A 24,705-nucleotide genomic window follows, 5' to 3' on the forward strand; every position below is an offset into this window, starting at 1 on the left:
CGATTCTCTGGTGTGTAGCTGAAGCCAGTTTTGGGTCCTTCAGTATCAGACACACACTGAGGGGCGGGAGCGCGTCCCAGAGAAGGGACCGGAGCTGGGGAACAGGGGCTGTGGGAGCCGCTGAGGGCCCTGGGCCCTTTCCGGGCGGCCGAGCCGGGTTCCGGGCTGGCCCTCGTGGTGCCTCTTAGAGACGCTCCGGGCGGAAGCGGAAGCCGCTTGGGGACGTTCCGGGCGCCATGGCCCGCAAGAAGCTGTACCGGCCGATCGCGGCGATGGCGAAGAAGATCCGCGAGTACCGAGCGCTGAAGGAGCGGCCGCGAGCCTCACAGCGGTTCGCGCTGGACCTGGAGACCATGCGGCGGCCGCTGACGCAGAAGCGGCTCCCGGTGCGCGCCTGGGAGGACGCGCGGAACGAGCAGCGGCTCCTGGCGCTCCTGAGCCGCCTGCCCCGCTTCGGGCTCGGCCGCGTCGTCACCCGCAAGTCCTGGCTCTGCGCGCACGACGAGCCCTGCTACTGGGTCATCGCCAGGGTGAGGGCGGACTACACGGCGGAGGTAAGGGACGGGGGGACAGAGCGGGCAGAGGGACGGGGCGGGGGCGGAGGGGACGGGGGCGCAATGGGACAGAGGGGACGGAAGGGATAGAGGGGGACAGAGGGGGATAGAGGGGGACAGAGGGGATAGAGGGGGACAGAAGGGATAGAGGGGGACAGAGGGGATAGAGGGGGACAGAAGGGATAGAGGGGGACAGAAGGGACAATGAGACAGAGGGGGCAATGGGACAGAGGTGCCGGGGGTGACAGAGAAGACGGAGGGGGCAATGGGACAGGGGGGACAGAGGGGATGGGGATACACAGGGGACAGAGAGGGCAATGGGAAAGAGGGGGCAATGGGACAGGGGGGACAGAGGGGATGGGGATACACAGGGGACAGAGAGGGCAATGGGAAAGAGGGGACAATGGGACAAGAAGGGACAGAGGGTAGGGGGGGCACGGGACAGAGAGGGCAATGGGAAAGAGGGGATAGAGGGGACAGAGGGGGCAATGGGACAGAGGGGATGAGGGGACACAGGGGATAGAGGGGACAGAGGAGGCAGTGGGACAAAGGGGACAGAGGGGATGGGGGGCACAGAGGGGACAATGGGACAGAGGGAACGTGGGGGGACAGAGGGGATAGGGGGGACAGAGGGAAGGATAGGGGACATGGGGACAGTGGAGATGAGGGGGAACAGGGGGGGCAAGGGGGAGAGCAGGGAGAGGGGGGACAGAGGGGACAGTCTTATGAGGAACATAAGACTTCAAGTCTTACGAGGAGTGGCTGAGAGAGCTGGGGGTGTTTAGCCTGGAGAAGAGGAGGCTGAGGGGAGACCTCATTGCTCTCTCCAACTATCTGAAAGGAGGTTGTGGAGAGGAGGGAGCTGGGCTCTTCTCCCAAGTGACAGGGGACAGGACGAGAGGGAATGGCCTCAAGCTCCACCAGGGGAGGTTCAGGCTGGACATCAGGAAAAAAATTTCACAGAAAGGGTCATTGGGCACTGGCAGAGGCTGCCCAGAGAGGGGGTTGAGTCACCTTCCCTGGTGGGGTTTAAAACAAGGTTGGCTCCAGCTCTGCCTGACCTTGCCTTTGAGAGAGGGAGAGGCTGCAGGCAGAGGGGATTCCAGCAGCAGAAACACCTCCGTTCAGCACGGATCACGCTGAACAGACATTCTTATCTCCAAAGGATGAACAGTGTCTGGGAAAGCACTGCCTTAAACACACTCTCGGAGGGACATTCTGTCTGACTTTCAAAGAACACAATTACGTGGATGAAACTTGACTCCAGCTTAAATAAAAATATTCCACTTTCTGTAATATTAACGACTTCTCGTGTGATTTTCCTTTGCAGGACATGGATCACGGCAGAGCCTGGGGCTACCTCACCTTCCGAGGTAAAACCCACTGGTTCCCTGCGGGGTAGGGAGGGGGGAACCGGGAAACACAAAGTGAGGCTGGCTGAGAATGAGCTGGAAGCAGCTCCGAGGAGGAGGAGACAGGCTGGTGTCTGCAGGGGGAAGGCAGGGCAGGGGTTTGTTACACAGAAAACAAATAAACCATGTGTGTTAAAAGCTGTTAATGCTCCGAAAACAGAGAGTTTTCTCCTAATCTGGCGCATCTCTCGTGACAAAGGCCAGGGGAGTTGTGAGGAGGATGTACCTGGTTAAGCCAATGAACACTAACTTAGAATAAGATACTCAACCTCAATCCTTTATGGATTGGAGCAGCTCTGAGGAGAAGGACTTGAGGTGCCGGGGGAGGAGAAGCTCAACATGAGCCAGCAATGGGCACGCCCCATGCAGAAACCAACCGTGTCCTGGGTGGGATCCAGAGCAGTGGGACCAGCAGGGAGGGGCGGGGATTTGCCCCTCTGCTCTGCTCTGAGACCCACCTGGAGCCCTGTGTCCAGTTCTGGAGTCCTCAGCACAGGAAGGACATGGAGCTGCTGGAGTGAGTCCAGAGGAGGTCACGGAGATGATCCAAGGGCTGGAGCACCTCCCATACAAGGACAGGCTGAGGGAGTTGGGGTTGTTCAACCTGGAGAAGAGAAGGCTGCAGGAAGACCTCAGAGCAGCTTCCAGTGCTGAAAGGGGCTCCAGGAAATCTGGGGAGGGGCTCTGGATCAGGGAGGGCAGGGACAGGATGAAGGGGGAACAGCTTTCAGCTGAAAGAGGGAAGACGGAGGTAAGATCTTGGGAAGAAATGTTTTGCTATGAGGGTGGGGAGGCCCTGGCCCAGGTTGCCCAGAGCAGTGGTGGCTGCCCCATCCCCGGAGGTGTTCAAGGCCAGGTTGGATGGGGCTTGGAGCCCCTGATCCCGTGGGAGGTGTCCCTGCCCATGGCACGGGGTGGGTCTCTATGGGCTTTGAGGTGCCTTCCAACCCAAAACGTCCTATGATTCTAAAAAAAAATGCAGGCCCGTGCTTGGGAAATGGGTTTTTCTCAGAGCTGCTGGTCAGAAGAGAAACTCTGTTTTGGCTGGGAATGCTGGGATGTAGCCCTCGGAACATGTTCCTGAGGAGCATTGTGAGAGAGCCAGTGTGGGGAAGGATGAGGTGGCAGTGGCTGTGGGGCTCCTAGAGGAATATGCGGGTATTCCTGGTAAAACCAGTGATAAAATGGGAGTGACAGCAAGTAAACGTATATGAGTGGGATGTTAAAGTAACACCTGGAGTTGGGTGAGTGAATTCCCCTTTTTAAAGCCGCTTTATACAAGGTAAATGATTATCATTGACTGGAGTTTCCAAAACATTTCTCATTCAAAAGTTTTAAAATTGTTGGGTATTTTTTAACATTAAATTTCCCACGGAACTTTCATCGGTGTGGAGGAAAATTCCTTTTGATCCTCAGCCATTGAAACAGAGCCAGAGAGAGATGAATCAATATTTCAGATTAAGAGAATTTGAACAACTCGCCTGAAATCCTCTCACCCTGTTTCTGTTGTAATTTCCAAGGGCAGAAGTGGGATTCCATAGCAGAGCAGGGGAAATGCTGTCTGATCCTTGGAAAACTTCCTTTATGTTGCTGTTGTAGCACTTCTGACACTGTAGAGTCGATGCTTGCTGTGTTTCCAGGTGGGATTTTGTTGTCGATGGTGTTGTCTACTGGTTTCATCATCTTTTCTCAGGCAAAACTGAAGAGGAACTCAAAGAGATCGACCAGGTCATGTACCACGACTGGCGCGTGGTGCCCAAGCACGAGGAGGAGGCCTTCAAGAAATTCACCCCAGTGCTGGAGGAGACCATTCGGTACCTCCCGTACCCGCCTCTGCTCCGAGCCATGATCCTTGCGCAGTGGCAGAAAGAGGGAAAACCCATCACAGAGGAGCCAATGATCGATCTGGAGAAGGTCACGGCCTCTCCCCGTCGGCGTGTAAAGACAAAAGGTACAGGGACACCAGTATAAAGACTTGTCCCGTGTCCCGAGCGTTCTAAGTTCTCTCGCTGTGTTAGAAGCATCTTACGGAAGACCCCCTTGTCCCAGCTGGGATGGTGTGTCCAGGCTTCCTAGCCTTCTCCCCAGCCCTGTGCAGTCTGAAAAGAAGGATGAATGCAGATGCATTTGCATTCTTTTTCCATAACCCTGGTCTGGGTCAGCAGAAGAGCCTTCTTGGTACCCTGTGTTGTCTCTGAATGCATCACTCCTGTCCTCCAGCTACAATTTTTTGGAGCGCAGTTTCCTTTGCAGCCTGAAAATGTGGTTTTTAAAGGACATTTTTCTGATAATTTGTGATAAAATGAGAATATCAGGGTGTTCTGCAGGGCTGTGATCAAATGTATGTCCTAAGGGAAATAAATAGTCTCTTATTTCCACAGTTCTGAGAAGGTTTTGTTTTTCCAGCGGGTGGCAATTGTGAGGTCCAAACACAGAGTTATTGGTTACCAAATACCAACACAGTGTCAGATTCCTCCCACCGCTGCAGCCGATCTGGGTCACTCTAGCACAGTGACAGTGACAATACAGCGGGAGCACAGCTTGGCTCTGGATGCTGAGCTTATCCAAAGCCATCCATACATCCATCTCTTACTCCTCAAGACAGAGGTCAGGATAGGAGAAATCATTTCAATTCTGGTTATGTGAAGTATGCTGGGATGGCTCTTCCTGTTTGAAGCCAGTCGGAAATCAGTGCCTGTTCCAGTGCAGCAGGTGGTGGTGAACGGGACAAAACCGCAGCTCCGTAGAGCAGCCGTTGGCACCTCGTTTCTCCTGCAGTGGCTGCAGATTCTGCTGCTGTGGCCTGGGCTGCTGGAGTGCCCAGGCTGGGTGTGAGCAGAGCGGGCATGAGATACTCTGGTCTGTAACCCTAGAGATCAGCGTCCTGTACAAGTAGCTCATAGAATCATTAGGGTTGGAAAAGACCTCCAAGCTCATCCAGTCCAACCCCACCGTGCCTGCTAAACCATGTCCCAAAGTGCCACGGCCACATGGGTTTTTAGCCCCTCCAGGAATGGAGACTCCCCCACTGCCCTGGGCGGCCTCTGCTAGGGCTTCACTGCTCTGTCAGTAAAGAAATCTTTCCCAGAATCCAATCTAAACCTCCCCTGGTGCAACTTGAGGCCATTTCCTCTTATCCCATCACTTGTTCTTTGGGAGCAGAGCCCAGCACCCACCTCGCTCCAACCTACTTTCCAGGAGCTGCAGAGAGCGATGAGGTCTCCCCTCAGCCTCCTCTTCTTCAGGCTGAACAGCCCCAGGGCCCCCAGCTGCTCCCACAACCCCTGTTCTCCAGCCTTTTACTTCAGACCATGGATCCAGCCTGTCCCGGTCCCTCTGCAGAGCCTTCCTGCCAAATCTGGTGTCATCTGCAAAGTGACTGAGGGAGCACCCGATCCCCTAGGTTGGGCATCAGGAGTAGGTTCTTCCCCCAGAGGGTGGTGGAGCCCTGGAACATCTCCCAGGTGAGCAGTCACAGCACCAAGCCTGACAATATTCCAGCAGCGTTTGGCCAAGGCCCTCAGTCCCACGGGGTGAGTGTTGGGGTGTCCTGGGCAGGGACAGGAGCTGCACTCAATGGCCCTAGGGCTCCCTTCCAGCACAGGACATTCTGTGAACCTGCTGAGGTGCTTCTGGTTAAGCAAGGCACGCTGTCCGTGTCCCACACAGGGCTGCAGCGCCAGAATTATCATAGAATCGTAGAATCACCGGTTTGGAAAAGACACACCAGATCATCAAGTCCAACCATTCCTATCAATCACTAAACCATGTCCCTCAGCACCTCATCCACCCGTCCCTTAAACCCCTTCAGGGAAGGTGACTCAACCCCCTCCCTGGGCAGCCTCTGCCAGTGCCAAATGACCCTTTCTGTGAAAAATTTTTTCCTGATGTCCCGCCCGAACCTCCCCTGGTGGAGCTTGAGGCCATTCCCTCTCATCCTGTCCCCCGTCACTTGGGAGAAGAGCCCAGCTCCCTCCTCTCCACAACCTCCTTTCAGGTAGTTGGAGAGAGCAATGAGGTCTCCCCTCAGCCTCCTCTTCTCCAGGCTAAACAACCCCAGCTCTCTCAGCCGTTCCTCATAAGGCCTATTCTCCAGCCCCTTCACCAGCTTCACTGCTCTTCTCTGGACTCGCTCCAGAGCCTCAACATCCTTCTTGTGGTGAGGGGCCCAGAACTGAACACAGGATTCGAGGTGCGGTCTCACCAGTGCCGAGTACAGAGGGAGAAGAACCTCCCTGGACCTGCTGGCCGCACCGTTTCTGATATAAGCCAAGACGCTTAAGGAGGTGTCTCCCTTTCTGTTATTAGTTCTACAATGTGAGCGTGTCCCAGTGTTGCTGGGACCAAGAGAAACTCACTCCCTGCAGTGCTGGACGTCACTGATTCCTGTGGGACTCTGTGAGAGGGGATGATGGCAAACCGAGCACTGAAAGCTGCGTGGGACATGTCAGCCCTGGCAGCTCACCTGCAGGGGACACCAGAATGGCTGCCGCTAGCCAGCAGCTCACTGCTTGTCTTCTCCACATTTTCCGACGCTGGGAGAAGCCTCATATCGCGCAGCGGCTTGCAGGACCAGCCCCTTCTGCTCGGAGCCAGCAAGCAATCCACATCTCATTTCTCACCGCTAAACTCCTCAATGGTGAGTGAACACCCGCGCTGCCATTCCCACCCTTCCAGGGGTCCTGCTGTCACTGAAGATGGAGCAGAAATCCCAGCGCCTTTAGAGGAACCAGACGCCCGCCCAGCGCTGATGTTAACACGTTTATTACATACAGAACAGATATGGTTTCTCATTTGATAGCATAGGGGACAAAGCGTGGGGACGTATTCATACAGCAGGCTCTTTACAGAATGCCATCTTCAGACCAAAGAGCGGAGTTTACAGGCCTTAAGACACTTTAAAATCCTTTTGTAACATACAAGATACTTTACATACATCACAGTGGAGATATGACAGGGAAGTGTGTTGAAGCCAGTTGGTTCTCACCTTGCTGCCCAGCCAGCGCCCGCCAGAGCTGCTGGCAGAGGCTGGTCCTGCTGAGCTGCAGCCGCCCCGCGTGGACGTGTGCTTCTCTTGGAGGATAACATGCACTGAGCTGGAAAGGAACCTGTTGGGGGAGGCTCGAGACCAGTTTCCTTAGTTGCCAGGGCCCAGTGGGTGACAGGAGACCGAGCATTGTCACTGCAACTGCTAAAACCAGATAGAGAACAACCAGGAAGAAGCAAGAACGTTGCAAATCTATATTTTCCTATGGGAGAGTCGATAGTGCGAAGGAATAGGGATTACCTGGGCTTTGATTTTTTCCTTCACTTAGCCCAAACGATGACCTTTACCCTGGCCCTACCTGATGAACTGTTACACATCTGTGGGATCTGTGCTCTAAATGTCAGTCTTGTTAACTTTAACTCACTCTGTATTGCGAGCCAAAGGGCTCTTCCTAGCAGAAAGCATTTTGGGAAGAGGAGTCTGGCGGTGCCCCGGTGAAACGTCCCTGGTAGAACGTTTCCCTGCACGCAGGTGGTGGCTCCAGCACCCCTGAGCCCCAGAACCTGGAGCACCGATGGCTGGAGGACACCATCCACCTGGGTTCCTACCTTGGCGAGGAGCAGTGTGGGTGCACGTGGCCCCAGCACTGCCGAGGGCAGCGTGGGCACTGCTGTGGCTCCTGGCTGGGGTGGCCGAGGGCTCTGTTCTCCAGAAGCGTCCTCCTGCCTCTGTTCCTGCACAAACTGTGGATCCAAAAAGCGTTTCAGCACTGCTGCATCAAGAGAGATGCCACATGTTGGAGCTTCCCCTGGGAATGCTGCAACCCTGCAGCACGTGAGCAGCTTTAGACCCACCTTGAGGGCAGTGGCAACAAGCACGGGGGACAGCTGAGGGCTTCCCAGAAGATGGAGGCTTCCCCCAGCTGTGCCCGTACCACCGGCACCAGGACATCCCAGTGAACTCCGGAGCGCTGCACAGCTCAGGGAAGAAACAGCCACCAGGAGCTTCCAAATCCCTTCCTAACAACTGCTGCTCACTCCAGTCCTGCACAGCCAGGAGGGAGCGTTCAAAGGAAGCAGAACTTGTCCTTGCTGGGACAGGACTCTTTCTGCTGTCCAAAAGGGAGGACAAACCACGGCCTCTATATCTGTAGATGCCCTGTTCTGCGTCCAGAGCTCAAAACCACTCTACCTGGCCCCATTTCTTGCCACTTCTCTTGTAAGCAGGATGTACATTTGCAATCCCCCGGCCCTGCTTACACAGGGAGGGCACTCAGCATTTCTCCTGGGGGCTGTCAGTTCTTTATAGGAGTCAGAAACCTCCATCTTTTCAAATTACTCAGAACCAAAGTGTTCGTGATGTTCAGTAGAAGAGGTTGGGAGATGTAGCCTCAATTCCTTTCTCTGTGTGACCTCAGGCAAGACACAACCTTCCCACACCTTGACTGCACCTACACGGTCATTCCTAACCGACAGCCACAGGGGGAGGGAAAACAGCCATCTCCTTCCCGCAGTTCCTGGGATGGGGGAACAGCCATGAGCCAAGGTAACCTCAATGTGTTAATGCAGAATTCCCAGCAGACCAACGTCATCCACCCTCTTCTGAATTTTAAAAGCCAACGAATGCTGTGCAGAGGTAGCTTTCTCCTCAACCTTTCTGAATTAACTCAAAGAGTTCTTTTCTGCCTGGCATTTTGAAGAGGGAGTTCACAGAATCACTACGTTGGAAAAGACCTCCAGGATCATCGAGTCCAACCATTCCCATCAATCACTAAACCATGTCCCTGAGCACCTCATCCACCTGTCCCTTAAACACCTCCAGGGAAGGTGACTCAACCACCTCCCTGGGCAGCCTCTGCCAGTGCCAAATGACCCTTTCTGTGAAAATTTTTTCCTGATGTCCAGCCTGAACCTCCCCTGGTGGAGCTTGAGGCCATTCCCTCTCATCCTGTCCCCCGTCACTTGGGAGAAGAGCCCAGCTCCCTCCTCTCCACAACCTCCTTTCAGGTAGTTGGAGAGAGCAATGTGGTCTCCCCTCAGCCTCCTCTTCTCCAGGCTAAACACCCCCAGCTCTCTCAGCTGCTCCTTATAAGGCCTGTTCTCCAGCCCCTTCACCAGCTTCATTGCTCTTCTCTGGACTTGCTCCAGAGCCTCAACATCCTTCTTGTGGTGAGGGGCCAGAACTGAACCCAGGATTCGAGGTGTGAGTTAAAGGTATTGCTGCCTTTTCTGCTCTTTAAAATGCCAAGTTCCAGTATCCCTTTGCTACCACAAAGGCCCCATGGCCTCTGTGATCAAACACCCGTCTCTCATCCGAGGCTACCAAACAATCCCTCAGACACACACAGCCCCCAGCCCAGGAGCAGAGGAGGGGGACTTTCCAGCCGCTGGGATGGAGGATGTGTTGTTCCGCACACGAACGGCACCGCTACCTTCTCCAGCCAAACAGCACAAGTGCTGCCACTTCTTCCTGCTGAAGGTTCCTTGGGTCTGGCTGCTCTCAGCCCATGGGAAATTCTTCTGTGCTTGAGGGCGGATACGGCGGAGAATCCGCTCGTGAGCTAGAAAGGATTTCTGCGAGGGTGCTGCAGAAGTTGTGATTTATCATCGTTGTTTTGGCAGGGGATGTACTTCTCATGCAGGTGGGAGTGAGGCAACCTGCCGGCCAACCTGGGCCACCAGCCATCGGCCGCCAGCTCCTGAGCGCTGGGCGAAGGCTCGGTCCTAGCTCCAAGCTTCACTTCATCGCTGCGCTGCCATTTCTCTCCTTGTAGATGCCAGCTCCAGAGCAGAACAGTAATCCAACCACGCAGAAAGCGCATGGGCCCGAGATGAAAGCTGCGAGTTCAGAGGTTAGAAGAGGGTCACAGTCCAAGGCAGGAGCCGTTGCAGTTGTCTGGGGTCGGTTTCCAGCAGAAGGTATAATGCAGGCGTTCTGTATGTACATCTTGGCATTCAGGCGGGAGGAGGGACACGGTGGTGGGAAAGGAGGAATTCTCACTCAGGGATATATGATACCTGCCACACAATAATGTGGCTCCTTTCGGCCTTGGAAAGTACTGGTTTCACCTGGGTGGCATCTCCTGCATTCTCTTCTGTCTCATCATCTTCTCCATCCCCTGAAGAGAGAAAACAGAGAGTAAAAAAAGCCAAGAAAGAAAATCCCAAATTCAGCTCTTCTGGAATAGAATCATAGAATAGTTTGGGTTGGAAGGGACCTCAAAGCCCATCCAATTCCACTCCCTGTTCTGAGGGCTACATCCCAGCATTCCCAGCCAAAACAGAGTTTCTCTTCTGACCAGGAGCTCTGAGAAAAACCCATTTCCCAAGCACGAGCCTGCATTTTTTAGAATCATAGAACATTTTGGGTTGGAAGGGACCTCAAAGCCCATCCAGTCCCACCCCTGCCATGGGCAGGGACACCTCCCACTGGATCAGGGGCTCCAAGCCCCATCCAACTGGCCTTGAACACCTCCAGGGATGGGGCAGCCACCACTGCTCTGGGCAACCTGGGCCAGGGCCTCCCCACCCTCATGGTGAAGAAATTCCTCCTTATGTCTAGACTAACTCTGCCCCTCTCCACTTTGAAGCCATTGCCCCCAGTCCTATCACCACAAGCCTCCGTAAACAGCCCCTCCCCAGCTTTTTCTTGTAGCCCCTTCAGGAACTGGAAGGTCACTGTAAGGTACTTTCAAAGGGGCCAATATTTTGTTCTTTCCAGGGCCCTTAACGTCCACCCTGTGGCACAGCCAGGGGCAAGGGTTTGGCAGCTTTGTGTTGTGTAGAGAAAATGCTTGTCACCTCCTCGCAGCCAGAGGCAGGAGGAACAGAGAGCAGTGTTTTTCCAGTTTCGGTCTCCACAGTCCTTCTCAGCATGACTGTGGCCCTGCAGCTTCTCCCATCCCAGATGCCTCCCACCGCAGGCACTCACCAATCCGAAAATCGATGTACCCTTCTCCTCCGCTCAGCACCAGGACGTTCTTCAGCTTCTGCCCCTCGGTCTCTGTGGCCGCCGTGCTGGGGTTCTCCGAAGGGCTGTCCAAGACGCTCCCGTTCAGGGTTGCTAGGACATTGCCTGGGAGAGGACAGAGGGGCTGTCAGTCCTCTGCTCAGCTCCCACGCATTTATCCCGACTAGGCAGACCGATTCCTTCTGCTGGTGAAATGTGGAAGCCACTGCAGTTTAAACTCCTGATGTCTGAGCCATGGTGATCTGCAAGCACTAGGAATGGCACGGACAGAGTCTGCTGCAGAACAGCTCAAGCTCCTGACACAGAACAGACTGTGGGACACCAGCCTCGGAAGGAAGGGCCATGCTCATCCTTACCAGGCACAGAGACGAAGAACTTGACAGCATCACGGTGGCCATGGAAACAGAGCTGGGCCTGAGCCATGGAGCAGTAGGGGATGAAGCTGCTGGCAGATTTGTCACTGTTGTCATCGCCGTACACGTGGATGACCCCGCCGGAGCGGCTGCCCTCTCCAGAGGTTGGTGAGGTCTTGTTGGCTGGGGACAGGGAAAAGGAATATTGTCAGCAATAGCTTTGCGTCCCATTAACAGAGGGGACTTGGTCAAGGAGAAAACTCATGAGCCATGAAGGAAAACCTTTAAAGGTGCAGGTCTCTTTAAAGGTCTTGCGTCAAGGATGTGATGGAGGAGACCACACCTGACTATACAGCCCCTCTCTCTTGGACTGCTAACAATCCACTCACAACAACAAACTATGTTCTCTCATCAAATCATTTGGCTACTGATGAGGCTACTAGAGATGTCGGGCAAGCGTGACCCTAGGGCAAGCTAGACGAGGTCTCTGAAGTGCCCCAGTAAAGGCCTCTTCACCAGCAGCAATCCTGTCCAGCCTCCAGAAATGACCTACAGGTCCAGGACCCACCTTGGTCTTTTGTACCAGGCAAGGTACCCAAAGGTGCCCACTGCACCTGTGAAGAGCAGAATCACTGCTGTTTTCCGGATTGGTGAAGTTGCTCAGTTTCTGAGGCAAGTCCGTGCCAAGCTGTGAGCACACAGGATGTTGAGGGCAGTCTCTGGATCTGCTGAAAGCCCCTCAGCCCAGTAAATGTCACAGCAGTGGAGTGAGCTCCTTCTGTAGTCCTTGATTTAGCCGTGACACCAGAAGAGCAGCTACTCAAGCAATGAACATCTGAAAGATACTGAGCACCCACAGCTTCCAAGGATTTCAAGGTGGGCTCAGGGGCTGGCATCCTTCATGGCCAGGCTCTAAGAACGTGGAAACTTCCACTCACCAAGGAAGAGAGACCAGTGGCAAGAGCTCAGGATGGGAGATGCTTTCCTGCTGCATGCACCCCTATCAGTAAAACAGACACAGTTCCCACAAGCAGAAGGCTTTCGCTCCCTGTGAGAGAACTGAAATGCTTGCTTAATTATCTGTTGTTCTATATTTTGTCTCAGGCTGGATTTCAATTACTTAGTGGCTTGGGCCTTTACCTGTCAGGCTCAAGCCAGGATGGCAAGACAAGCACAAATGTTTTGATAGAAGAAAGAGAACCAGCGTGTGCAGGGGAAGAGACTTGAGGGGAAGGTGCTGTGCTGTGGTTTGCGGTGAGAAGCTGCAGCTGGATGAGCTCATCCGACTGACAGACAGGCTGGTACTAGACCTACTTCCAGCTCAACGTCTGCCTGCTTACTGCAACCCCTATCAGATGGTTTTAAAGGAGGAGACATGTTGATAATGCTTCTGGGCAGTCACAGAAATGACTTACAAGGAGACAAAAATATTCCTTTCTGACTAAGGCTACAGTAAGCATAAATCTGAATTCAAACCATGCCTTAACTGGCACAAACCCAAACATTTCTTATTTATCAAAGTCCTCTCCGGTTAAAAAGCCTCGGTTGATTACTTGCAGCTCGCAGGTGCCACAGCACTTGCTGCCACTGGCCTGGAAATGAGAGAAGAAGCATCCTTGGAAAACCAAGGATGATCAAGGAAGAACAGCCTGTCCCTGCCTTCTGGAGCTCTCTGGCTGAACGAACCTTTACAGTCCCCATCTCAAACCTGGCCTGCCACACGAAGGCAACTACTGACGAAGAGTCAGGTACTCATGACACAAAAAAAGCAGAGGGATGAAGGATGAGATGGATGCAGATGGTTTTAGCCGTGGGAAATGAGGATATTTTTGTTACTGTCTCAGGTCGCCTTTCTCAGATCCAACTTGAAATGGAAAAGTGATGAGAAAAAAATGGATGGAGAGAGCAGAATGGCAGGATGGAAGGGTGGGAAAGAGACTGCGGAGGTGAATGGCTGCAAAAGGAGTGAAAGCTGAAGGGAGGAGGCGACGCACTTACCCCGGAGCCCAAGGAGTTGGCCTCGGTGGAGGACTACAGCTAGGCACAGGCAGAGAGTGGGAACACAGAGGGGCACAGGAAGAGGCAGGCAGGCCGGGAGAGAAGAAAAAAGGTGATTACTGGGAGCAAAATTCTGGGAGCAACAGAAATGTATAAAACCTAGAGAAACCTCAGTGGGAGCAACAGGCTGTTGTTTACAGCAACACTGTTCTTGCTTGCTTTGCAAGCAAGATGGGAGAGGGACTGCAGTCAGAAGGATCTGTTGCTAAAGTCTAGTGAGACCCTCCTGCTCACCCCATTTGTACAGAAATACCACAAGATTATGCAGACTGGCTTACAGCAGGGAACAAGCTTAACTCTGAATGAGGAAAGCAACCCTGAGAATGAGTGGACTTTAAAGAAGGGATTCAGAAATGAGACCAAGAATGCAACATGCAAAGGCGATGGTGTCACTGGTTCCTGGTGTCAGCCCTGGCACATCAGCTCCACTTGCCTTAGAGGAGACCACCTCAGCCCTGACTCACAGAAGAATTACAACCACCTTGTTCCACTTATACAAAAGCCATTTGCTTCTCAGATCTCCTGCTGGTGAGAAAATGTAGATTTGGCTGCTTTCTGCAATCAGCTTCAAATCCTACTCCCCCACTACAATGTGGAACAGACCTGCAAAATCAGATGCTGACTAGTAGGTACAGAACGGGATTACAGGGAGCTTTAACCACATCTCCAGCTCCAGAGATGGACCTACTAACTACTGCTGTCCCCTCATCACGTTGGATTTGGCATAGGATACTGATTCCTACTTGACTGACAAAGCTGAGCCCTGATTTGAGTAAATAAAGCCAGTCTAAGGTCAGTCTCTAGTAAATACTCTTACAGAATCATAGAATCATTAAGGTTGGAAAAACCCTTTAAGATCCTCCAGTCCAGCTGTCAGCCCAACCCCACTGTGCCTGCTAAACCATGTCACAGAGTGCCACAAACACACCCTTTTTGAACCCCTCCAGGGACGGGGACTCCCCCACTGTCCTGGGCAGCCTCTGCCAGGGCTTCACCATCCTGTCAGTGAAGACATTTTCCCTGATATCCAATCTAAACCTCCCCTGGTGCAACTTGAGGCCACTTCCTCTCATCCCATCCCTGTTCCTTGGGAGCAGAGCCCAGAACACACCTCGCTCCAACCTCCTTTCCAGGAGCTGCAGAGAGCGATGAGGTCTCCCCTCAGCCTCCTCTTCTCCAGGCTAAACAGCCCCAGGGCCCTCAGCAGCTGCCACAACCCTTGTTCTCAAGCCCCTTCCCAGCTCTGTTACCTTCTCTGGACGCGCTCCAGCCCCTCAAGGTCTTTCTTGCACTGAGGGGCCCAGGATTCAAGGTCCCTGCCCTGCTCCTGCTGGCCTGGCTGATCCACGCCAGGATGCTGTTGGCCTTCTCGGCCACCTGGGTCTCTGCTGGCTCGTGTTCAGCTACTGTTAACCAGCAGCCCCAGCCCCCAGGTCCTTTACTACCAGACAACTTTCCAGCCACTGTTCCCCCATGGGACTGTTCTGGCCCAAGTGCAGGACCTGGGAGACGTATGGAGAGGTTTAGATGTCTATACCAGAACAGAATTTCCAGGGAGATCTTCCTGGTGACTTCTCATCCCATGGCCTCCTTTGTAGACTTATTATAACTTCCAAAGCTTTGTTTCTCCTATTTTCCAGGAGCTACAGAATCACTTCACATCAGTCTGCTCTGTCAAGATCATATTCAGAAAAGAAGACCGTATAGACAGTAGAAAGGTCCTTCAAGAAGGAAATGGCTTCAACTGTACTGAAAGGGATGGTAATAAATACAAACTTGGTTTTAAACAGGTTAAATCCATTCAGTTGTTAATTCCTTAATAAGGAAGAGTTAAACCTAGTTCAGGGTTGCTCATATTCGGGGCTCTTCTCTCTGAATGCTGCTCTGATCAAGTCCCAAGTAAAAATGTCCAGATAGCATCAGCCTGCCAGAGCCATCTGCACAGGTAACACACGCAACATTTTAGAGGGGAACACAGGAGGACATCCAATAAACGTCACTTACTCTCAGTCAAGGGGATGGAGATGACGACACCGTTCCCTGTTCCTACCCAGAGGCGGTTGCCAGCAATGAGCAGGGCCGTAATCCGCACGAACGAGAAGCCCAGCTTTCCAGTGCCTAGGAAGAAGAATGGGAGAGTCAGTTATGACTTTGGGCAATGTATGCTACTGAAGTTTGATTTCTGTCTGATCTCAGTGAGCAACAGATCGTTTATTGACTGTCCCTACGGCCCCACCTAGCATCTTGCTGACGTAAGGCTCGATGTCGACATCTTGCAGATGCTGATGGCTGTGGGCATGGTAAAGCCTCAGAGTGGAGTCCAGGCGGATAGAAACCCACACTCCATCGCCAATCCATGCCAGCTGGCGCACCTGACTCTCTCGCCGAGGGTGGGCATCAAAGGATTTCTGAAATGCCAAACCGGTGGACCAATGTGAGTTCACAGAGGGTTTGCAATTATCTACACAAATAATCCATTCTCCTCAACTCAGATCATTCATTTGGGTTTCAAAGCTCATGGAGAAAATGTGGAAATGCCAGATGATCTCCAAAGTTCACACCAGGATACGGAACATCCCTTGCTCAATGTGACGAGTTGTACAGCAGCTCTGCAGAGGTTTTAGTCTTCACAGACCATTTCAGGAGCAAGAACATTTAGGAACCAAGGGCTTTCAGTGTGCTTGGTAGAAAAGGAAAACACACAACTCCAGTACAAATTCCAGCGACCAAACTGCCTTGGCTCACTGATTCAGTGCTTCTTCTCCCTTTGATTACAAACAGGTTTGTACCAATGTCACTGGATTGAATTTTAACCAAAAGGCTCTAAACACCATTTTTCTCTTAGGCAAGTGGGAGCACTGGGACTCGCTAACTGTATTCTTCCTTTGTGCCACAATCTCTGCAGGTGGGGAAGTCTTAGGCCATACATAAAGAACAGCTGTAAAGCACATACGTACATTTATATGACATGTGGCCTCATAGACTCACTAATGAAGGCAAGGAAAGTGCTCAGTTTAGATTTATCTAAAGATTTAAGCTCTATAAAATGGGGAAGGAATAAATACCCCCTTAGCTGATAGAGTCATAACATGACCTAGACTGACAGTTTGGATCCTACAGTCAACACAAAGGTCCTGTACTTCCGTACACTGCAGCAGAAAACAGCTCTAAATAAATACAAGCACGTGCATTCATGCACACATATTTGTTCTCTTACCTCAATCTGCATTGTCTTCGGTTGGATAACATGGATTTTGTTCTTGTAGCCGCACCAGACTCTATCATACACAACAGCCATGCAGCGGATGGAATGGTGAGTGTGACCGAGGTCCATTAGGTGGTAATTACTGAGATCCCACTGACCATCTATGATGAAAAACAGGTGTGGGAAGATGCAGCTCCTTCATAACATGTCAGTGTACAATAAAATCATCTACCTTCCCATGTATATCTAGGTACAGAGACGTAGCTAATACACAAATGTTCATTTTGCTTATGTCTGGGAACTTCCCAGGACTCCGCAACACAACTTTGGGCAAAGCCTTATCCTTACGAAACACATAACAATGATTTTTAGTTCAGCAGGCTGAAAGCCTTTCAAATCAGAGTAATTTAAACATCCTTTTATTGTTATAAAATGAACAGGCTTCTCTAACAAGTACAACAAAAACAGCAGGGGAAGAAGACAGACAGCCTGACGGGAGTATGCAGGAACCAAAAAGGAGATGGACTGCACAGTCCTTGTGGAGAGGCTTTCTCATATCACAGAAGGACATCATTTCCCTAAAGTGTCAAATCTTGGATAAGGAACCAATCGTCCTCCTGTCACGCTTATTTTCTAACTAACCAGGCAGAGACCTTGTCCTTCAGGTGGCCTCTGTGTCCTGCAGCTTCATTGTATTTATGATGGGAAGAATTTTTAGATGTCAGTGGTAAGGCTTGAGCTCATGACAAAGGCTGAACCAAAACTGAGATTGCAGGAACCCAGAAATCTCTGTTACTCAATGAATAACTAAGATCTTAATATGCAAACATCTGTCATGGGTAGCAAATTCCCCTGTGCTTTTGGGTACGAACGCAGCTCAGGAACTGCTCACATTCATAAGGAGACAAACCCTGCAACAGTGAAGAGGACGAGAGATACAGAATTCAAACTGTCTCTTGAAGTGACAAGATTAAGGCACATTAGATCACTCAGACGTCTTTTTCCCCACAAAAAACCCTGACCAACTGAAATCCAAAGGCTCCATTTGTTTGGGACTTCCACACTTCCTGAGAATCCCAGCTCTGCTGGCTGAGTATGCAGTGATTGATTCCACTTCTCTGCGAAGCTGCAGGCTTATAGAATCATAGAATCATAGCATAGTTTGTGTTGGAAGGGACCTCAAAGCCCATCCTGTTCCAACCCCACTCCTATGGGCAGGGACACCTCCCACTGGATTAGAGGCTCAAGGCCCATCCAACCTGGCCTTGAACACCTCCAGGGATGGGGCAGCCACAACCTCCCTGAGCAACCTGTTCCAGGGCCTCCCTACCCTCATCATGAAGAAATTCCTCCTTATGTCTAGTCTAACTCTGCCTCTCTCCAGTTTGAAGCCATTGCCCCCAGTCCTGTCACCACAAGCCTTTGTGAACAGCCCCTCCCCAGCTTTCTTGTAGCCCCTTCAGGTACTGGAAGGTCGCTCTAAGGCCTCCTCAGAGCCTTCTCTTCTGCAGGCTGAACAACCCCAACTCTCTCAGCCTGCTGCTCTGCTCAGGTACAGCTTGAGCTGCGAGAGCTCGCCATGCGTGCTCTGATACTGCTGATTTGTGAACGCACAGTAGCACCCACATGGCCCAAACTCATTAAATGTGCCTAACAAAGCTTCAACACCTGAAGAGAATGTGTACCCCTAACAGCGTTGCATTCACTCTGCATGTGCCACACAGCGCTTACACACATTTTGGTTCAGAAAATCTCCAGAAATGGTTCTAAAGCACCACTTTGATGTTTTAGGATAAGGATTATGTGTATAAGAGCTCTGCAACTTAACCATGTTAGTACTCTGGTCAGACAGTAGCTTTCCTTCTTAACTCGGAACAGCATTTAATCCCTCGCTACGCTTTCGGTCAGGTTTGGTTCTCTCCAATTACGTTGGCTCTTACCTTCTGCCCGGTGGAATATGGCCAGTGTTCCATCTGCCAAAGCAACCAGAACCCTCCCTTTCACATGCCTGAAATCACAGAAAGGGAAATCCTTACAAAAAACTCTGTAGAAGCAAGGAACTAACAAATCCTCCCTGACACTCATGCGCACCATCTTTATGTTCTCTCCTTAATTCAGGTTAAGACTTGCAAGAACATCCTGCTAGGGCTGGAGGTCACACCTCTCACCTTCGTTGCAGTAAGGGCATCCATAAGTTTCCTGTGGAAGTTAACTTCTCCTTCACATTACAAGCTCCATCCATTTTAACAAATCCCACCTAATTTACACCCTAGTGAAATTCTGCTAATCTCATCCAGCACCTTATTCAGCTCAGGTCTGCAGTCAAGCAGGAATATGGCTCAATATGAGGTTTTCTGGTAACAAAAACCCTGGGAAACCTTCCTCACAAACCAACGCAATAAGGAAAGCAAAGAAAATGACTGACAAAGAGCTGCTACCCTCATCTAAAATATCACTTAGGCAGTGAACCTACTCCTTCAGTGTCCCTTGGCGTGCACACTTACACTAGGCTCAGCACAGAGTCCTTCAGCTTTATTGAGTGCAGACATTTCTTCCAGTTGGATACAGCCGAGTGCACATAAAGCCTGTGAGAAAGAGCAAATTGGAGAGGATTAGCAGCAAGACCTCACATCTTCAGCCTGACAAGGCTTGAGTCTTTTCTTCTCTTCAGAAAGGAGTGTTTAGGTGAGAAAGTGAGGTTCAGTTCCTGTGCCTATGGTGAGCTGAGGGTTCAGAATGAAAATGAGCAACGAAAAATGACTCCAGAAATAACCAGTGATGTAAAGGTGTGAGGACATGAAAGGTGGAGCCCAGAGAAAGGAGGCGCAAGGGAACCTACCAGCCATTCTGTGCTCCCAGCCACATGGTTGGGGCAGCGCTGGTGCAAGACCCAGCAGCCTCCCCAGTTGACTCCTGCTCGGGCAGTGTTGTGCTTGACTCAGGCTTCAGCTGCCCGTTCTCACTGAAGAGGCAAAGGAACATCGTTAGAGATGTTTATCAGCAGCAACGCACAGAACACCCATCCACACTCACAGCCTGGCTCTCACAAGCAGATAAGGGCACTGGCACATGCAAATCGCTTCCTTCTCTTCAAGAGTGGGATTTAATTGCTTGACTCCTGAATCTGCAGTTTGCAAAACTTCCTTTTTTGCCCACCAATACAAAGAGCAAATACATCAAATCTATAGAACTTAACTGTCTGTGTTTGGCAGCACTATTTATAAACTCAACATTTTCTCTGCTCGTTTCCAGCTTCAACAGAAACAACTTAGAACAACTTGGTTATTTAGGAACTACTTCTGTCCAAGACTTCCACCCAGCTCCCCAGGCCATCATATCAGACTCCTTTGTCTTAAGAATATTTTAGGTAGTGAGTATGCTTTCTTCAACATCTTTATAGCACATTAGAGGTACTGCTAGAATCAATCAATTGTCATGTTTACATATGAATCAATGAGCTCCTGCAGGTAGAACACTGCTGTGCATCTGCCTGAATTCATTCTGAGAGCTCAAATATTTGCACTCACGCAGCGGACACAGTCTGCTGCACGCTGAACCATGAGCATTTTTATTTCTTTCTCCCATCTGTAACACCACTTGGGCACAAAACTGAAAAAAGGTTGATGCTTCATCAGAAGATTGGGCTTGTTCTTAAATCAAAAAGCTTACAGAAACAGAGCTGACAAAGAACTGAACCAGCACTTTTGGCCGCAGACTGCCTACCTGTTCTGCCGAGGAGGTGCCTGTGGTGGGACTGGATCTTTAAACACGTGCTCTGTGAGGGGCCCAGGCCGGGTCCCAGCAGGCTCTGCCTCCACTGTGCTGTTCTCTGGTACCTCTGTAGCTTCTGTCGCCTCCTCAGTAGACTGGGACTGGTTCATCTTCCCATTGCAGACAGTAGCCACCTCGCCTAGAAGATGAAGAACCGTGTGGGACGCACTGGAGAACAAGATGGTATGTTGGCTATACAGAAATCAGGCTGTTGATTCTTTAATTTATCCTTCCTTGCTAAATTCAATCAAGCCCTGAGCCTGCAAAACAGACAGCAGCTCATCCTTGTTTTCTGCTTGGGGAACAGAGGCTGCTTCAAAGGGATGCACTTTCTGTGAGCAAAACATAGAATCATAGGATCATGGAATCATTAAGGTTGGAAAAGCCCTCTAAGCTCATCCAGTCCAACCCCACCGTGTCTGCTAAACCGTGTTCCCAAGTGTCACAGCCTCACATTGTTTGAAGCCCTGCAGGGATGGAGACTCCCCCACTGCTGTGGGCAGCCTCTGCCAGGGCTTCACCATCCTGTCAGTAAAGAAATTTTTCCTAATATCCAATCTAAACCTCCCCTGGTGCAACTTGAGGCCATTTCCTCTCATCCCATCCCTTGTTCCCTGGGAGCAGAGCCCAGCACACACCTTGCTGAAACCTCCTTTCCAAGAGCTGCAGAGAGCGATGAGGTCTCCCCGCAGCCTCCTCTTCTCCAGGCTAAACAGCCCCAGGTCCCTCAGCCGCTCGCTCCCACAGCCCCTGGTCTCCAGCCCCTTCCCCAGCTCTGTTCCCTTCTCCAGACACCCTCCAGCCCCTCAAAGTCTTTCTTGCATTGAGGGGCCCAAAACTGAACCCAGGGTTGAGGTGCGTCCTCCCCAGCACTGAGAACAGGGGCACAATCATATCCTAAGCTCTCCAGGGCTGCTCGCTGCAGGATGGAGTCAGCAAGGGCATCATTGTGGTTTTAATATAAGCTTAACTGACTTCACAAGAAGACACAGTTCGGAGGAGAAAGCATGAGACCAGAAGTAATTTTAGCAGGGCAATCGTATCACTGGTCCAAAACACTCTGCTCTGTGACCCCTGCGCCCAGGCTGTGGGATGTGGATCACTCGGAGAGAACGGGAGGCCTCTAAAGAGAAATGTACCCAAAGGGCCTCTGGTCTTTCTGTACCACAGTCAGGTCGCTGAAGTAGTGAACTCGCGGACAGAAGGATGAGCTTCTAAGACTGTAAGCTCGTACAGGACTAGCTATAATTGGGCTGTCATTAAGTTTTATGTCCCGAAACTCACTCTGTCCCTTGTCCAGCACAGGCGTGTCACCACGGGAGGAACAGTTGCTTCGGGGCACATTGCAGCGGGTTGCACAACCCACCAGAGTGATTCCTGCCAAGACACCATCTGCTCCAGATGACTCTTCGGGATTTACATCTCCCTCCAGAAAGATCTCGCCTGGAGGATAATCACTCTCACTGGCCGCTGGAGGGCAAAGAACAGATTCTCCCATCAATCTAGGGGTCATTGCTAATTTAAATGTAGCAGTACATGGATGGAAGATGCTGATCCTCAGGGTTCACTACCCTAAGGAGGCATCACAGCATCCATCAGCATTATGGTGAATCCCCTCATCCCTAGTATCCACATCCAAGCCAGTTCCAGAGCCTTCCAAACCTAGGCAAGGCTCCCTCTTGCTCCCAAGAACCAGCCTTTACGTGCCAAGGGAACCACTTACTAAATGTTCAGCAATCTCCAAGGAAAGGTCCTACAAGAAGGCAAGATCCGAGTTATTGGTTTTGTGGGATAATTATGGAATACAGCAAAGTCCCAGGGTTAGTTCTGAAGTGAGGATGCTGCCACTCAGTGGGGCAGGTGACCCTGTGCAGACCACAGCCCGTGCCCGGGCCCCACTTACCAGGGATGCTGGAGATGCAGAGCACGTGGGCGTTGCAGACGGTGAACTGGTCCACCACCGTGCCAGGCTGATTGGCATCAATAATTACAACTTTACTTGTTGACAGCGTACTGGTGAGGATCCAGACACGACTGGATGTGGCATCCATTTCATGGAGCTCCTTTGCCTTCAGGAAAGCAAACACATGGGTGGAATCAGTGCTCCTCTCAGCTCAGACCGAGCGCAGCGATGCACGGCAACACTTGCATGTGCCAAGACCACAACACCACTTCAAAGAGCCAAGCCTCTTCCCAGCTGATGCAAACACACACCATGAGCTGTGTGAATTTCATTCACGCTGCCGCACTTGTATCTGCAACGGTGGCCAAAGAACCCATCTGCCTCGTTAGGACAAGAGGAGCTTGGCCATTAATCTCTTTTCCGAGATGTCTGACTGATGTATCACTGAACACTCCCTTCAGACAGAACCCCATGGAGCTGGGACGTATTCAACCTACCAGTGTACTCAAGCTGATCTCAGCAGACTATAGGGCAGCAGGGTAAAACAGCTGTGGAAAACAACCCCACAAACCAGAAAGGATGAAATGGTGTACGATTATCAGTAAATTACAGCTAGGTTCTTAAAAATAAAACATTAAAAACCAGAGCTGGAATAAATCTCAAGAGCTTCTGAACCAAATGGACTCACAGACTCTGCCATGCCTGCCTTTCTTTTAGGAAAGCTTTGCTAGAATTTATTTCCTGTTTAATTTACAGTGACGAGAACTCCATAATCTTCCTAACAACCTCTCAAGCACCTAAATATTTCATTATTAGGAATTTTTTTTCAAAATGTCAAACGATTCAAAAGCAGAACTTAAAAAATTCCATCCTGGATGATTTATCCCAAATCACACAGAAAGTTACTCATGAAGAGCCACAACACAATCCTGCCTCACAAGATGATCATAGAATCATAGAATAGTTTGGGTTGGAAAGGACCATAAAAACCATCCAGCTCCACCCTGTGGGCAGGGACACCTCCCACTGGATCAGGGGCTCCAAGCCCCATCCAACCCGGCCTTGAACACCTCCCTGGACAACCTGTTCCAGGGCCTCACCACTCTCATCAGGAAGAAATTCCTCCATATGTCTAGACTAACTCTGCCCCTCTTCAGTTTATTCCCACTCCCCCTCATCCTATCACCACAAGCCTTTGTAAACAGCCCCTCCTCAGCTTTCTTGGAGCCCCTTCAGGTACTGGAAGGTCGCTCCAAGGTCTCCTTGGAGCCTTCTCTTCTCCCTTGCAAATGCAGGTTAGAGCATTATATAGCGTAGTACAAAGACATCGAGAGTGGGCATGTCAGCAATGAAAAAACACCGGACAACAAAAATTCCTCACCTTTTTCTTTTCAGGAGACGTGTGGTTACTTTTGTTGTTCTCGCCTTCCGCTTCCCTATCGCAGGTGAGGGGATCACGTCCAGGATCCAGTTTCTGCCCATTCCCAGACTCCTGCTCCACAGGTCTCCATCCCGTGAGATTGACTCCTGCTGCACACCACAGCTAAGGCAGAAACAGGAAACTTAAACTAAGAATTCTGGAAGCTCCAGGGTCTCTTGAAATTCAGACACCTTTTTAGAGAACTATGGGCACACATGAAACACTTAAAATATTTAGTTGGAAACACCAGATCTTGTTAATTTCTACTAGGAGACACAGACTGATGGAGGCAAGAAAGGTTCTCGGTAACCTAGGGAAAATCACCGGGTTTGACAGATGTGACGAACAGATTTAAAGTAAATAAAGATAATCATTCAGGTGCATGCCTGGAAACAGGCTTTGAAACGTCCTCAGTTTTTTTCTGCCTGTGTTTCCTAAGCCAATGTAGCAAAGTAAGCAGGAGAGAGCAGATACACGATGAGGTCTCCCCTCAGTCTCCTCCAGAATGAATAGATTGAGCAACTTCAGCCGCTCGTCACACGGCTCCCTCTGTAAACCCTTCACCAAACAAACCAAACAAGTTGCCTATTTCATAGACTCATAAAACAGTTTGGGTTGGAAGGGACCTCAAAGCCCATCCAGTTCCAACCCCGCTTCTGTGGGCAGGGACACCTCCCACTGGATCAGGGGCTCCAAGCCCCATCCAGCCTGGCCTTGAACACCTCCAGGGATGGGGCAGCCACCACTGCTCTGGGCAGCCTGGGCCAGGGCCTCACCACACTCATAATGATAAAATTCCTCCTTATGTCTAGTCTAAATCCGCCCCTCTCCAGTTTATACCCATTGTCCCCAGTCCTGTCACCACAAGCCTTTGTGAACAGCCCCTCCCCAACTTTCTTGCAGCCCCTTCGGGTACTGTAAGGTCACTTTAAGGTCTCCTCGGACCCTTCTCTTCTCCAGGCTGAACAACCCCAACTCTTTCAGTCTGTCCTCGTATGGGAGATGATCCAGCCCTTGGATCATCCTTGTAGCCTCCTCTGGACCCGTTCCAACAGCTCCATATCCTTGTTATG

At 51.2% G+C, this 24,705-nt stretch overlaps 2 protein-coding genes across 31 annotated transcripts in view; one reads left to right on the forward strand and one right to left on the reverse strand.

The window, feature by feature from the left end:
* Positions 1-197: 197 nt before the first annotated feature.
* Positions 198-4,346, forward strand: MRPS34 (mitochondrial ribosomal protein S34). Its single transcript, XM_069870266.1, has 3 exons — positions 198-554; positions 1,885-1,927; positions 3,660-4,346. Exons 1-3 carry the CDS (start codon positions 237-239, stop codon positions 3,935-3,937), a joined length of 639 nt encoding a protein of 212 aa, XP_069726367.1. The 5' UTR covers positions 198-236; the 3' UTR covers positions 3,938-4,346.
* A 3,914-nt stretch (positions 4,347-8,260) lies between these two features.
* The window catches only part of MAPK8IP3 (mitogen-activated protein kinase 8 interacting protein 3), a 72,567-nt gene continuing 56,122 nt past the window's right edge, over positions 8,261-24,705 (reverse strand). For 28 of the 30 annotated variants that reach the window (XM_069870071.1, XM_069870069.1, XM_069870061.1 and 25 more), the window contains 14 exons: positions 23,594-23,755; positions 22,213-22,378; positions 21,594-21,779; positions 20,262-20,448; positions 19,378-19,500; positions 19,043-19,123; positions 18,479-18,546; positions 16,551-16,699; positions 15,570-15,741; positions 15,338-15,451; positions 13,274-13,312; positions 11,279-11,458; positions 10,884-11,027; positions 8,261-10,071 (listed from right to left, as the gene is read on the reverse strand). In XM_069870071.1, coding sequence (XP_069726172.1) covers positions 9,950-10,071; positions 10,884-11,027; positions 11,279-11,458; positions 13,274-13,312; positions 15,338-15,451; positions 15,570-15,741; positions 16,551-16,699; positions 18,479-18,546; positions 19,043-19,123; positions 19,378-19,500; positions 20,262-20,448; positions 21,594-21,779; positions 22,213-22,378; positions 23,594-23,755 — 1,893 coding nt within the window. In that variant the 3' untranslated portion in view covers positions 8,261-9,949. The remainder of the gene's footprint in view (positions 10,072-10,883; positions 11,028-11,278; positions 11,459-13,273; positions 13,313-15,337; positions 15,452-15,569; positions 15,742-16,550; positions 16,700-18,478; positions 18,547-19,042; positions 19,124-19,377; positions 19,501-20,261; positions 20,449-21,593; positions 21,780-22,212; positions 22,379-23,593; positions 23,756-24,705) is intronic. The other 2 variants (XM_069870074.1, XM_069870055.1) reach the window with 1 other exon arrangement.

This window comes from Phaenicophaeus curvirostris, chromosome 16 (assembly GCF_032191515.1).
Source record: "Phaenicophaeus curvirostris isolate KB17595 chromosome 16, BPBGC_Pcur_1.0, whole genome shotgun sequence".
Taxonomy (NCBI): Eukaryota; Metazoa; Chordata; class Aves; order Cuculiformes; family Cuculidae; genus Phaenicophaeus; species Phaenicophaeus curvirostris.